The sequence below is a fragment of the Geospiza fortis genome, unplaced genomic scaffold (genome assembly GCF_000277835.1).
Source record: "Geospiza fortis unplaced genomic scaffold, GeoFor_1.0 scaffold569, whole genome shotgun sequence".
NCBI lineage: Eukaryota > Metazoa > Chordata > Aves > Passeriformes > Thraupidae > Geospiza > Geospiza fortis.
In genome coordinates, this window is record NW_005054621.1 from 224,919 (window position 1) to 238,576 (window position 13,658).

General features: G+C 50.0%; 1 protein-coding gene across 1 annotated transcript; it reads right to left on the minus strand.

The window, feature by feature from the left end:
• Positions 1-6: 6 nt before the first annotated feature.
• PIAS4 (protein inhibitor of activated STAT 4) lies at positions 7-11,683 on the minus strand. Its single transcript, XM_005430355.3, has 10 exons — positions 11,257-11,683; positions 8,180-8,264; positions 7,041-7,082; positions 6,661-6,751; positions 6,228-6,356; positions 6,041-6,146; positions 3,562-3,635; positions 2,897-3,057; positions 1,103-1,233; positions 7-658 (listed from the first exon to the last, which is right to left on the minus strand). The coding sequence occupies exons 1-10, from the start codon at positions 11,681-11,683 to the stop codon at positions 453-455; spliced, it is 1,452 nt and encodes a 483-aa protein (XP_005430412.1). The 3' UTR covers positions 7-452.
• Between the last annotated feature and the right edge of the window lie 1,975 nt (positions 11,684-13,658).

Here is a 13,658-nt window from a genome sequence, read left to right on the forward strand (position 1 = left end):
TCCAGCAAAACCTTTAGATTAATTAAGGAATGGTTAATTAACAAGAGGATCAAACTGCACACGGCTTTGGAGATGCAGGGGTGGGTGTCCTGGAGGTGTGCAGGGGAGCTCCCCCGATCCCGGGATCCAGGTGAGGGAGGATCCTGCCTGGCTTAAGACACTTTCTTTACTTCAGGCTCCAGTTCAGGGTCAGGCTCTGAGTGGGGTCGTTTTCCAACCAAGAAGCAGCTCAATGGTTTTTGTTTTTTGTTTTGTTTGTGTCGTTTTTTGTTTTTTGTTTTTTTTTTTTTTCTTTTTTCTCTCGTTTTAATGAGTAATTTGGAATAGGAAAGTCACAGGAGATGAGGGAGGGAGGGAGATGAGGTGGGAGAGGACGTTCTCCCCCTCCTCCAGTTTAATAAGCACCAGAGTATTCAAGTCTGTCCGTTGGGAATTCCGAGCCGTGGCTGCAGTCAGCAGGCAGAGACTAAACCTTTCTCGTAAGAGCAGCGTCGTTTGGGCTGGGGTCCCTCATCATCATCATCCTCCTCCTCATCCTCCTCCTCGTCCTCCTCCGAGGATGAGCTGTCCAGTGTTAAATCCACAACGTCCGCCGGGGCTTTGCCGTTCTCGCCGGTGCCGTTGGGGGTGGCCAGGAGCCCGTTCACCTCCGAGGAGCCTGGCACAGAGAGGAGGAGCTGAAACCACCCCTGCCCAGCTCAGGGAAGCATCCAGCACTCCTGGCTGGTCAGCCTGGACAAGGGAAGGCTCCAGGGAGAGCTCAGAGCCTAAAGGGGCTCCAGGAGAGCTGGAGAGGGACTGGGGACAAGGCATGGAGGGACAGGACACAGGGAGTGGCTTCCACAGCCAGAGGGAATATTGGGGAGAAATTCTTCCTTGTGAGGGAGCTGAGGGCCTGGCCCAGGTGCCCAGAGCTGCTGTGGCTGCCCCTGGATCCCTGGCAGTGCCCAAGGCCAGGCTGGACAGGGCTTGGAGCAGCCTGGGACAGTGGGAGGTGTCCCTACCATGGCAGGGGGAGGGACTGGATGATCCTGCAGGTCCCTTCCAACCCAAGCCATGCTGCAATTATGTGATTTCCCCCAGGGTTTCCAGCCTTTCTCACCTAGAACCAGGATGGGACACTGAGGGCTGCAGCTCCGTTCCTTCTCGGCTCGGATGGGGCACCAGGAGCCATCCACCAGGTACTCGATCTCATCTGCATCTTCACATTCTGTCAGGATCTTGGACAGGAGCCTGCAGAGGGGACAGGAGGAGCTGGCACAGCCCTGGCAATCAGCAGGGTGTGTGCAGTGACCCTGGAGCCAAAAGGAACCTGCTGCTGGCTCCTGAGCTGGGAGCCCTTGGAGCCACGGACTTTATTCCCCATAAAACCAGTGCAGGTTCTGACTGTGCAAATCCATCCCAGCCCTTCCTGTCCGTGCACCCAAATCATCAACTACCAGCTTAATTAGCTGCAATTAAAGACAGCTTTGCCTCTTCACCCAGTTTCCCAGGCACTGCTTCCAGGCAGGAGGCTGCTGCCCCATCCCCAGGGACATCCCCAGCAAGGATTTAGCAAAAGGTGAGAGATCCTTTGGCACTGGGAACTCAGCAATCCAACCAGCAGCACTTCCCTTCCTTCCTGGTTTTATTTCCCAAATCTCCACAACAGACACCAGAACAACATTCCTGTATCAGGAACACCATGAATCCATGAAAATACACCTGGAATGAGGCCCTGATTCCAGAGAAACTGGGGATTTGCTACATTCCCTGTGTCCCAGCGTTTGCCTGGGATGTTTATTTGGAAATGCTGCTCTGCCAGGCCTCACTCCCTCCTGGACTTGAGCACTTTCCTTCAGGAGGAAGGAGAACTCCCAGTGGAAAGACTTCCAAGGCCAGGAAAATTTTGTGGCACCCTAGTGGGAGAGTTTCAGCTTTCCCCAGCTCCTGTAGGAATTGTTCCCACAGCCAATCCCATCACCAGCACAGCAACCACCAAGCTGCAGCTCCCAAAAAGCTGACAAGGCCCTGAGGATCCCAGACCTGACCAACCACCTCCCTCCCTGCTCAGGAGCCTCGGGCTCTTTCCTGACTCCCAGCACCCAGCTGAGTGCCAGCTTCCCTCTTCTCACTTCCAGGGAATCTGGGAAGGATTTCACCCAACAGAACTGGCATCAAACCCAGCCCTGAGCAGGGACAAAAGTCTGCTGAGCCCTCCCCAGGGACATCCTGCTGCTCCTCGTGCAGGACACGGGCATGGCTGACCCGTGTGGGTTCCACAGTCCCACCCCTCGCAGCTTCCCCTTCATCTCCCCCTGCCAGAGATCTCCAAGGAACTGGATTTTCCTGTCAGGGTTGGCCAGGGGACAAAGCAAACAGGTTATCTGTGCTGAGGCTGCTCCAGGCTGCCTGGAAAGCCACAGCTCCTGGATCTGCCCAGGGCCCACAAGGCAGCGACGCTGCAGGAGCCCTCGGTGAGGCTGGAACAGACTGGTCTGCTCACTTCCCTGTGCCAGGGGAGCTGAGCCACTCCAAACATCACCCCAGACTCTCCCTGCTCTTGAGGGAACCTGCAGTGGAGGCCAATCACACAGCCATGAGGGTGGAGATAATTTCCCAGCAGGCAGGAACCACGTGTGATGTTCCACCAGTCCTTGGTCAGTGGTCCCAGCCCACAGAAGGCTCCCAGCATCTGGGGGCACAAAGCTGCTTCCAAACTCACCCCAAAAATGCTGCACCACAAGCCTGTTCCCCCCCAGCACATTCCCACTTGCTCTAACACACCAAAACCCTGAAAACAGAATATTATGCACCAGCAGAATAAACTTTCAACAGTTTCAAAGTGAACTTCAACCAAGAACTGGATGCTGCACCCAGTGGGGAAGGGGAAAGAGCTGAGAGGTGCAAAACTCACCCATCAATGATGAGCTGGTCGTAGGGGGCAGGTTTGTCACACACAGGGCACATCCATGTGGGCTTTTTCTCATTCATCTGTAGGTAGAAGACGGCATCAAAGCACTGCAGGTGTGCACAGGTCTCGGCCCGGCACGGCACCGACAGGCGCATCTTCACCAGCTGTGGGAGCAGAGAGCAGAGCATCAGCCAGGACACCTGGCAGGGAACCCCCAGATCCCCCCAGAAGGAAAAACATCTGGGAGTTTGCAAAGCTGCTCTGGGAGTATGGTTTGGGTTCTTGACAAAAGCAGGCTAAAACAGAGCTGGAGCTGCTTGGTTCTGGGTTAAACTGGGAGAGCTGGGGTTCCAGTGCCTGAAGGGGCTCCAGGAGAGCTGGAGAGGGACTGGGGACAAGGGATGGAGGGACAGGACACAGGGAGTGGCTTCCCAGAGGGAATATTGGGAAGGAATTCCTGGCTGGGAGGGTGGGCAGGCCCTGGCACAGCTGGGGCTGCCCCTGGATCCCTGGCAGTGCCCAAGGCCAGGCTGGAGCAGCCTGGGGCAGTGGGAGCTGTCAGGGTGTGTCAGGGAACGTGTCACCCTGTGGCAGGGGGTGTCACTGCATGGTTTTAAGCTCCCTTCCAACCCAAACTCCAACTGCACGAGGAGCCTGCAGGGTCTCACCGGACAGATGAGGGACACTCGGACCCCGGTGGTGGCGATTTCACTGTCGGGGTCCAGGCGTAGCTTCTCTTTCACTGCAGGGAGAGCAGAGGACACAGCACTTAACAAAACTCAGCCTTGGCAGGACTGTGCAGCGCAGGGGGAGCAGCTCAGCCCAGCCCTGGGGTGTGTGTGGATCACTTTCCCTGTCAGGCAGGGAATGAACACGTGGACCTGGGGTTAATTCCCTCCTGAGCTCTGTGGCAGCAGGATTTGGGGAAACGTCTCCCCCCAGCACTCACAGCTCAGAGCAAGTCCCCCCACAAGTGAGCAAACAAACTGAGAGGGAAAACACATCCCCATCCTTTTGCCATCAGGTTGTCAAGCATCCTCTCAGCACTGCTGGGCTGCCACTCCTCAGCCTCTCCACTGGCCATCTCCTTTATTCCAGAACGTTCCACAGGAACCACAAACAGGCCCAGAGGTACCCAGGCAGACAGCTCAGAGCGAGGCAGCCATGCAAGACCAGGCACAGCAGCCATCCAGCACAGATCTGGGAAGAATCAGATGTCAGGAAAGGAGGAATCCTGCCCCTGCTGCTGCAGCCTGAAAGGAAAACCCAGAGGAGCAGCAGGGAAATCAAAGAAAGCAGCAGATGGGCAGGTCCCACGGGTGCAGGTCCCACACCAAGGTGCAAAAATCAACAAAACGAGCTTTGAACTGCTCCCCAAGTCCTGAGGAGGAGCTGCTGCTCCCACTGCTGTCTGCAACTGCCTCAGACACTTCAATCACCGTTTTTCTTTGGAGCAAGTCAACCATTTCTTTTGACCTTTTCAGATCATAACAAGATGTCTCCAGACAATGAGGCTACATGCAGCTCTGCAACACCCAGCTTTAATTAGAGAGTGACTTCTCAGATGTGAAATTCCCAGGAGATTACAAGATTTGGGCTTGTTTTCCTCACATTAGGAGCCTTTTCATCCAAGCTTAATTTTTTATGAAGTTCTTTGTAAGAGCTTTCTCTGTGCATCAATTACTGGGAGACCTGGGAAGGAGAATTTTCTAGGATCTCCAGATCAGGATTTTGGATCCAAACCCATAATCTGTCCTCAGACAATGTTCCTGTATTAAGTTCTACAGAATTTTATGCAAAGCAAGATGAGTCAGCAGTGAGATGTGACTGAAGCCAAAGGGCAGCTTCAGTGACAGGGAATTATTTGCAGAGCAGACCAGAGCTAGAAAAGCAAAGTTTAGGATCTCCTCAGGCTGGCCAGTTCTGGATATCCAAACAACTTCCAAGCACGAAAACACTAAGGAGCTGAAGTAAGAAATTTCTCTTATTTGGTTTTATTTAAAGTCACCAAATACAACTAATCCCTGCCTGAAATCCAGGTGTCTGCAGGCTGGATACACCTGGAGTCATCACCTTCCCTGTGAACTACCATGCACCTCCAAGACTGGCAGGCTGAGGAAGTTCAGCCTGGAGAAGAGAAGGCTGAGTGGAGACCTCCCAGAACATTCCAGTCCCTGAAGGGGCTCCAGGGATGCTGGAAAGGGGCTCTTCATTAGGAACTGTAGTGACAGGACAAGGGGGAATGGCTTGAAGAGGGGAAATTGGGGTTCAGACGTGCAGGAGAAATTCCTCCCTGTGGGCAGGCCCTGGCACAGGGTGCCCAGAGCAGCTGGGGCTGCCCCTGGATCCCTGGCAGTGCCCAAGGCCGTGATGGACAGGGCTTGGAGCAGCCTGGGACGGTGGGAGGTGTCCCTGCCATGGCAGGGCTGGCACTGGATGAGCTTTAAGGTCCTTCCAACCCAAACTATGCTGGGATTCCCTGACAGTTTCTTATCCTTGGGAGTTTTCCAGGATCTTTGGCAGTTTTAAAGACCATCGGGATCACGGGGTCAGTTCTCCCACGCAGAATGAAACAGCGAGAAGGTTTTGTCCAGCAACATGAGAAACTGGGAATCTTCCACACTCATGAGCTCCAAGTCAGAATCCACCTTGGCAAAGTAACTTCCCCTCATTTCCAGTAATGTTTTACACGAGCCTCATACCAGGAGGATTTACCTGAGTGGTTTGGGATAAGCATCTCTGGGGACCATCTCTTCTCTGAAGCTCTCAAGGCATATCAAAGTGCTGCTGGTGACATCCCAGTGCCACCCCAAGGAGTCCCAGGGACTGGGGCAGCAGGACATTGTCACCAGGATCCCTCGCTCCAGAAATGTCCTTTGGGAATCCCGAGGTCAGTGCTGCTCATACTGACTCAGCTGAAGGCATGAAGCCCTTCCAGTCACAACGACAGCGGCACAAATCCTACATCCACCTACAGGGAGAGCCACCAGAACCACGGCTTTGGGGTGACCTCCCACGGCTCACACACAGCTCAGCAAGTCTGTTCAGATAAAAAGTGGGGTTTACACAGCTGGAGGGGAGCAGAGGTGTGAAAGGTGGTGGTTATTCCCCAGCAGGCTGCAGACAGGCCCTTCCCGAGCCACTCACCCAGCGCTTTGCAGAGCTCCGGGTGTTTGATGCCGATGGTTTTCAACCTCTGCAGCAGCTCTGCTGAGGTCATCTGCCGCACCAGGTACAGCCCCACCGAGTAGCTCTGGGGAGAGAGGAAGGAGAGGATGAGGAGGCTGCTCTGCAGGGCTGCCTGGGCAGCTCTGGGGGCTCCCTGGGCTCTCACCTTGCCGTAGTTGCCCCAGGTGACCGTGATGCGGTTGGTGGCCGCTGACAGGTACATGAGGTGGGTGAGGTTGATAGGCCTGCAAGGCCTCTTGGGTTCCACCCCGGGTTTGTTTGAGGGGTAGTAGCCCTAGAGCAGGAAGATTAAATACAGATATTTATTTTTTTACTCAAGGTACATCTGTTGATCAGCTCCATTAAGTTGCACTCAGCCCCAGGTCTCAGGGATGGGGGGAAGGAGCTGAGTACAGCTGGAGCACAATTAAACAGGATCGAGCCTTCATACAGAACAGCTCATTAACAACATGGCTAATCCATGAAAAAATTAGCTTCAAACTAAGCAGTGCACCTCTATAGTGTGGCATTCATCAGGAAAGCCATTTCCTTCCACAGTCCCCAAATTTTCCCCCCAGATTTTCCTCTCCAGTCCTCACCGGCACGGAGCAGTAGCTGTGGTTCACCTTGACGGCGATGTTGGGAGGGTACTGATCCTCCTGGGGGGAACTGGTGTCTGTGTAGCAGATTCTGGGCAGAAACAACACATCCCATAATATCCCACCACTCTGCACATGCCCAGCTCCCACAGCCCCCATCCCAATCCACGCCCCCTCAGCAGAGCCCATCCAGGTGGGACTCTGCTGTTTCTGCTCGAGGTTCAAAAAAAGTGGAATTTAAGATGCTCCTCTGAGGCCCAGGAACAAAAAGCTAACTGGAAATGCTCTCTGGAGCCATGAAATCCATGTTGGAACTTGCTAGAACATTCCCTCCTCCCCTGCTCTGCCCCTGATGTTCAATGAGCCCAGTCCAGACCTACCTGAGCACCACCTGAACCGATTTCACACCGGGTTGCAACTCCCTGATAAATGAAAGAACAGAAAGCTTCAAATTAATTATGTAAAAAAAAAAAAAATTACCCAAACCAGCTGCCAGACTCAAGAACTCCAGTTGTTCCTAATTTTTTTAAATAGAACTTCAAAAAATTACCTCACAGAACTTTATTTAAATTGTACAATTCCCCCTGCAAATATCAGTGGTCCTGTAATTATTTTTTTTTTCCTGATGCACCAACCTACAGCTTTTCTCTGGGTTTTTAAAACTGTTCAGGTGCCTTCTGGTGATTTGTGAGAATTTATAAAAACTGGGTTTTAAGGTCAGGTTTACCTGACAGTGTTTAAGACTCTCTGTGTTTAATTATTCAGCTGAAGCTGCTCATGCAAACCAAGGGACTGAATATTAAGGCCCCACTGTGAATATTGCAACCTCCATCAGGGCTCTTCCTGACAGGATTTTAACTGCAATCAGGAAAGAAATGGAAGACACAACAAGGATGTTTTACCAGGAGGCAAAATAACCAAGATATTCTTCCTCCAGCTCTTTAATTTATGCCAAAGAGAAATATTCAAAGGTTTTATGTTGAATTTTTGGAGTAATTCTTCTGCATGAAGGGAGCAGGTCAGCCAAGAGGAAACCTCCCTGCCTGCACTGCCACCTCTGAGGGGAGGCTTTGTTTGACTCAAAAGTTGCATCTGACAGAGGTCAGGGTAAATCCTAATCCGAGATGTTTCCTCCCCACCAAGGAAGTTCCTTTCAGATGCAAAGAGCCTCACACTCTGCCTTTTGAACCTGGCCCAGAGGAAAGGCTGCAGACACTCACACCACCAGCTCAGCAGAGAATTTAGGTCATCGATGATTTCATCCCCATTTTCCTGCCCAAATGCACCATTCCAGAGGGAGATTAGAGCAGCACAAGTGAAACTTAAGGACCTGGATGGGGGAATTTGCAGCTCCCACTGTCCCCAAAGCTCTTTGCTGTACATGAGGAGCAGCCTGATGTCCTCACACAAATCCTGTCCCCTTGCAGAGAACAAAAGCTTCCACAGGCAGGGAACACAGAGGGCCGATGGAATGATGCAGCTGCATTTTCTGGAACTGTTAATACCCAGTGAGGAGTACCTGGAATTTCTGATCAGCTCCACTTGTCTTGGTGTTAATGCAAAAATGCACGGACTTTCCTGAAGCTTCTCATTATTCTGTGGAACTGAGGAGGGAAGAAAAGAGTGTCCATCAAACTGAGAACAGCAGCTCTGAGCACGAGGTGCTTGCTATGCTCTGTTTATCCCCAAGTCTTGTTTTCTCCCACATCTCAGAATTGCAGTTTTCACCTGTTCTGCTAATTCTGCTTTGATTAGACTTTGCTCATTTATTGCTCACTGTTCAGTGCAAGAAGAACAGACTTTGGATTTGATTTTTCTCTTTTTAAAAATTCTTTTTCCTCCCCTCAAATAATTCAAGAGCCATCAGCTCACCACATCAGTGGTGTCACAGTGTGACCACATCCTCAAGAAGCCCAAGAGGAGACCTGAGCCTGACACAAAAGCCCAAAACCAACCAGACTGAGCAGGCGGGTTCTGGAAAAGAAAGAAAATAACCCCAGCAACAGAAAAGATTAACTCAGATAATAAAAAAGCAACACAAAAAACAGCTGGAAGAGACAAAACACAACTTCAAACCCCCTGACCTTGAGGGTGGGACAGCAGCTCACCCTCAGAGGAGAGAGCCCAGCATTAACTGGGGCCTTTTGCACACTGATAATTTTAAGATCAAGTGCATTTAACGTGGCGAAGATGAAGCTTGAGACGTGGGAAACTTTTGTTGCAACCTGTGCTTCAATCCAAACACGTTTTATTTTCAGTTTTGTGTCTCTAAGCAAAGTTCAGACCCTGAGCTGCTGAAAGTCACGGGAGGAACACAAAGAGGAAGTGCTAAAACAGCTTTTTAAAAATCATTTAGAAAGAATTAGGTGTTTTGCTTTACCTCCCTCCCACTGCATGGTTATTCAAAGCCAACAGGATTTCAGAAAGAGGAAAATGCACTTTTGTATGAAAAAGAGGAGATGAAGGAAGGATAAAACCTCAGCAGCTCTTGGAAGACCTGGTGACAACTTGAGTCACTCCAGGTGCTTCCCCTCTGGTCCCTTTTCTGCTTTAAAAATGCAAATGGAACTTGCAAAAACACATTTCAGAAGTAAGAATTAAGATATCTTTGTGGAACTTTGTGTTTAATTCTGGTTTCCACCCAAATATCTCCTGACAAAAACAACCAGCAGGAAGTAAAACATTTTTTGAGGTATTTTTAGCAAGTGATGATTGACAAGGACAATAACAAAAAGTAATTTTAATGTTTCTGATTAAGAAACTGCCAATAAACTGAGTCCTGCTGATTGTGCAGCCACACAAAGACAAAGCAAACCTGATTAGGAAAAGTGAGAAGCCGCTCACGGTTTATTTTGCATTTCTATCAGCTCACTCTTCCTTTACACAAAAACTACATTGCTGCTGGAACAGAAACCCAAAATCTGGGAGGTGCAGCCTGGTCAGGTGTGAGACTTGAAGCTCTGCTGGTGCCCAGCTCCTGCTGGCTCCACAGAAACCTCAGGCAGCAGCAGGGAAATCAGGCAGAGCCCTGCAGGGACCCGCTGGCCCAGGGGAGGTGTCACCTACCAGGGCCAGAGCTGCAATTAATGAGCCCTCGGCTCTGAGCTGGGGCAGGGGACATTGAATGGCACCTTGGAACAAAACCTGGTGATCCCATCAAGCGCATCCAGCCTCTGCTGCCTCCGGATGCTTCCACCTCTTGGAAATTTGTTTTCCTTCAGAATCCCGTATTGGAATTGCTGACTAACACACATTTAACACTGAACAAACCATTCCCCACACAATTATCATGTTTGAGCTTGACTCTGTCACCACTCAGCTGTTTTGTCACAGCATTAACGCCTTCAAATGAAGAAGAAATTACATAAAATGTGACTAATAAGACCTTTATCTTTTTGTTTCTGCACAATCAAATCTTTATCTATTTTTTCCCCCAAGCCACAACAAATATATTTTCAGCAAAGCCAGACCAGCTCAAGTTGTAGAATCATTTGGTAGAGAATTCTGACATCACCACATGAATTTAGGAGACACTCAGCAGAACTCAACTTCTCTGGACACGCTGATTTTGCTACCAGAACATTCTATTTAACATCAGTTAACAACACTCTTTGTTTCTCCAAATTAAATAATGAAAAATCAGTCTCCACACCCCAGGGAAAAAGCTCTTCCAGTTTTACTGGTCACCCCTCAAAACACACAGAACCACACACAAATAACTGTGACAAGCACAAAAAAAAGGTCAAAAACCAGTTTGAGGTGTTGCCACTCTCTTTTATCCATAGGATGCCTCAGGTCAGGGATTTTTAGTGCTAAAAACCAGCATTAGTGTGGAATATGGCTCCACAATCCATAAGAACCAAACAAGGTGGGATTCCAAAGTGAGCACATTGCAGGTCTGAGGAAAATCACAGGATTTGGATTGGGAAGGACCTGAAGGAATCATCCCACAGGCAGGGACACCTTCCACTGTCCCAGGCTGCTCCAGGGCAGCCACAGCTTCTCCTGCCCTGTGCCACGGCCTCCCCACCCTCACAGGGAGGAATTGCTCCCCAATATCCCATCTAAATCTCTCCTCCTTTAGCTTGAAACCATCCCCCCTTTCCCAGCACTCTCCCTCTCTGTAAAAAATTGCTCTCCCTCTTTTACCAGCCACCTTTAAGCACTGGCAAGCCCAGGGATAAATATTCCTCTGTAAATTCTGAGTATGAGGGGAGACAGGGGGAAAGAGAGAGAGAGAAAAGGGGGGAAAAAGAGAGAGAGAAAAGGGGGGAAAAAGAGAGAGAGAAAAGGGGGGAAAAAGAGAGAGAGAAAAGGGGGGAAAAAGAGAGAGAGAAAAGGGGGGAAAAGAGAGAGGGAAAAGGGGGGCAAAAGAGAGAGAGAAAAGGGGGGAAAAGAGAGAGAGAAAAGGGGGGAAAAAGAGAGAGAGAATGGGGGAAAAAGAAAAGAGAGAAAGAGGTCTCACCACCCCAACCATCAGCCTCTCCTGCCCCACAACTTTAAAAATTCCTTAAAAACACAACTTATTTATCAACTCATGTTTATCAACTTTATTCAACTTATACCTTATTTATCAAGACACCTCCCCAAACTCACCTAACTCTGTGGGCTTCAACAGCTCGTCCAGCGTGGTATAAAAGGGCAACTTGACCAAGCGAACCTCGGGCTTGGCCACTTTGGGGGGCAACCTGCCCAGTCCGTTCAGGTATTTGCCGTAGAGGGCAGGGTAGTCGATGCTGGCGGCGGGCAGGGTCCGGGGCACGGCGCTGCCGCGGTCGTACGAGGAGTGCAGGGCCAGCGCCTCGGCACGGGGCGGCGCCGGCGGCGGCGGCGCCACCTCCGAGCCCTTCTTGTTGTAGCGAGTCTCGTAGAGTTCCTTGATCTTCTTGAACACCTCGGGGCTGCAGTCAAACTGGACCAGCTGCAAAGCTCGGGTCACTAGTTCGTGTTTTAGTCCGCTTTTACTCCTGCCAACAAAACCCAGCAACATCTGAAGATCTGAGACTCGGAAACTCATCACCATGTTCTGGGGGATAAAAAATTAAAAGATGTTCTCATAGTTATAAAAGGCAAAGGTTTAGTTGTCACTTTATAACTACAAGGCAAGATATTAAAAATTTCCCCTCAAAGAAAGACCCCAAACCTGTCCAAACCCGCTGCTGTCACCTGATTTTGGTTCCCATTTCTTGGCTGAGCAACACAAACACAGAGATCACCCACTGCAGGACAGAACCACCAGTACAGGCATCAAATGACTCCAAAATCACTTGGACAGATGCTAAGCATCCTCAAGACAGCTCAGCTGGAAGCAAGAACGACCTCAAAGATCTAAACCAAGAGGCCTCACTTGTGGAAGAGCTCATGAACTCCTTCAGCAGCCTGAGGATCCACGTGGAAAACTTCATCCCAAATGGTGCCAGTGCAAGGCACAGCAAGGAAATCAAAACGAGTCAGGTGAGGTGAACTGGGGCCACCAATCCTGGATTTTCAGATGGGAAAACCCCTCCAGAATCCTCCCTACATCCAGGATTTTTAAAAACCCCATACATTGTAGAGTGTGGAAGGATACTGAGATTATTGAAGAGAGCAGTGTGTTCCCAGGAGAACAATGCCAAGCACTTCCCTGCGATCCCAGCCAGGAGCTGCCTTGCAATTATCAATTTCAGTGTCTGATAAGCAGCAAAACCCAGCTCAGGCTTCCAAAATTCCCTCTCTGTGGCAGCTCAGGCCTGAAACTGTCAGCAGTCAAAGGCCACAAGGCAACCTCCCATCAGAAACCAGGAATTCTTCCTGTTGAACCCACGGCTCCAGGCTGGCATTTCAGATCCCCAAACGCCAAACGGCCTTAAAATTGCAAAGAAGCAGCAAATAAAGCACATGGGCTGCAAAATTCAAGTTGCCCTGGAAATAAACTTGGTAGATATCCACACATATTCACTCCAATCCTTCCTGTTTGTGGGGAAATTCAAGAAGAAACTCCACAAAAAAATCCAGCAGATCTTCCCCAACCTCTACCCCATTCTTGAACTAATAATTAAAAAGAAAGCATAAAAGATAATCTAACAATCTTATAATTTCCTGGAATAAACCAGCTACAGATTTTTTTTATTTTTTAATAAAGAAATCTACGACTGTTACCAGAAACATTTCACAGCCACTTTTGGATGTGTGGGAATCACATGAGAGAGAAAATGCCATTTGATTTTCTCCTTTTGCCTTACATATGTCATTTAATCTGAAACCCCAAAAGCTGTTATGTCACTGTCTGTAGTTAGAACTTCTGGGAGTCGTGATGAGTCCCAAAATATCCCTGATGAGGGAAAAAAAGACTGATGACTAAAGAGGAGAGAAAAGATGTTTAATTGCCAGAAAATCAGAATTTCAGAGCCCTGGATTCATGGTGCTGCTCTAGCACACACCACCTGTGAAACCCTGGAGAAATCTACTTTGTGCCTCAGTTTTGTTCAACTCAAAAACAGAATCAGGATCATTAAGGTTGGGAAAGACCTCCAAGATCATCAAGTCTGATGAAATCCCACCAGGATCATTAAAGTGTGCTAGGAAGTGGAGAGAATCTTGCTGTCCCCGAGGGATTTGAGGATAAAAGGTGCATTGGAAAGATAAGTTCATCAAGACACAGCAGCAGGAGGTACCAGGGCATCCCAGGAGCTCCTCCTGTGGGAATTGCTCCTGGAGCCTCAGCCAGGACTCTTGGCCTGGAAAGCGGAGCTGGAGCCCAGAGTTTCCATTTTGAAGGAATTACGGACGATGAGATTTGAGCAGCAAAGCAACAACAAACCCCAGACAAAGCAAAGCTGCCCCGTGCGAGCAGGGAGAGCACATGGAGCGCCGAGATTCCCGACGCTCCTGCCTGTTCCTCCTCTCAGAACGCTCGTGTGGGACGGCTCTGACCCCACCAAAGCCTCTGCGGCCACCTCGGTGCCTGGGCAGCGCTCGGGGACCGCAGGGGGAGGGCAGAGCCCCCCAAAAAGCCTCTC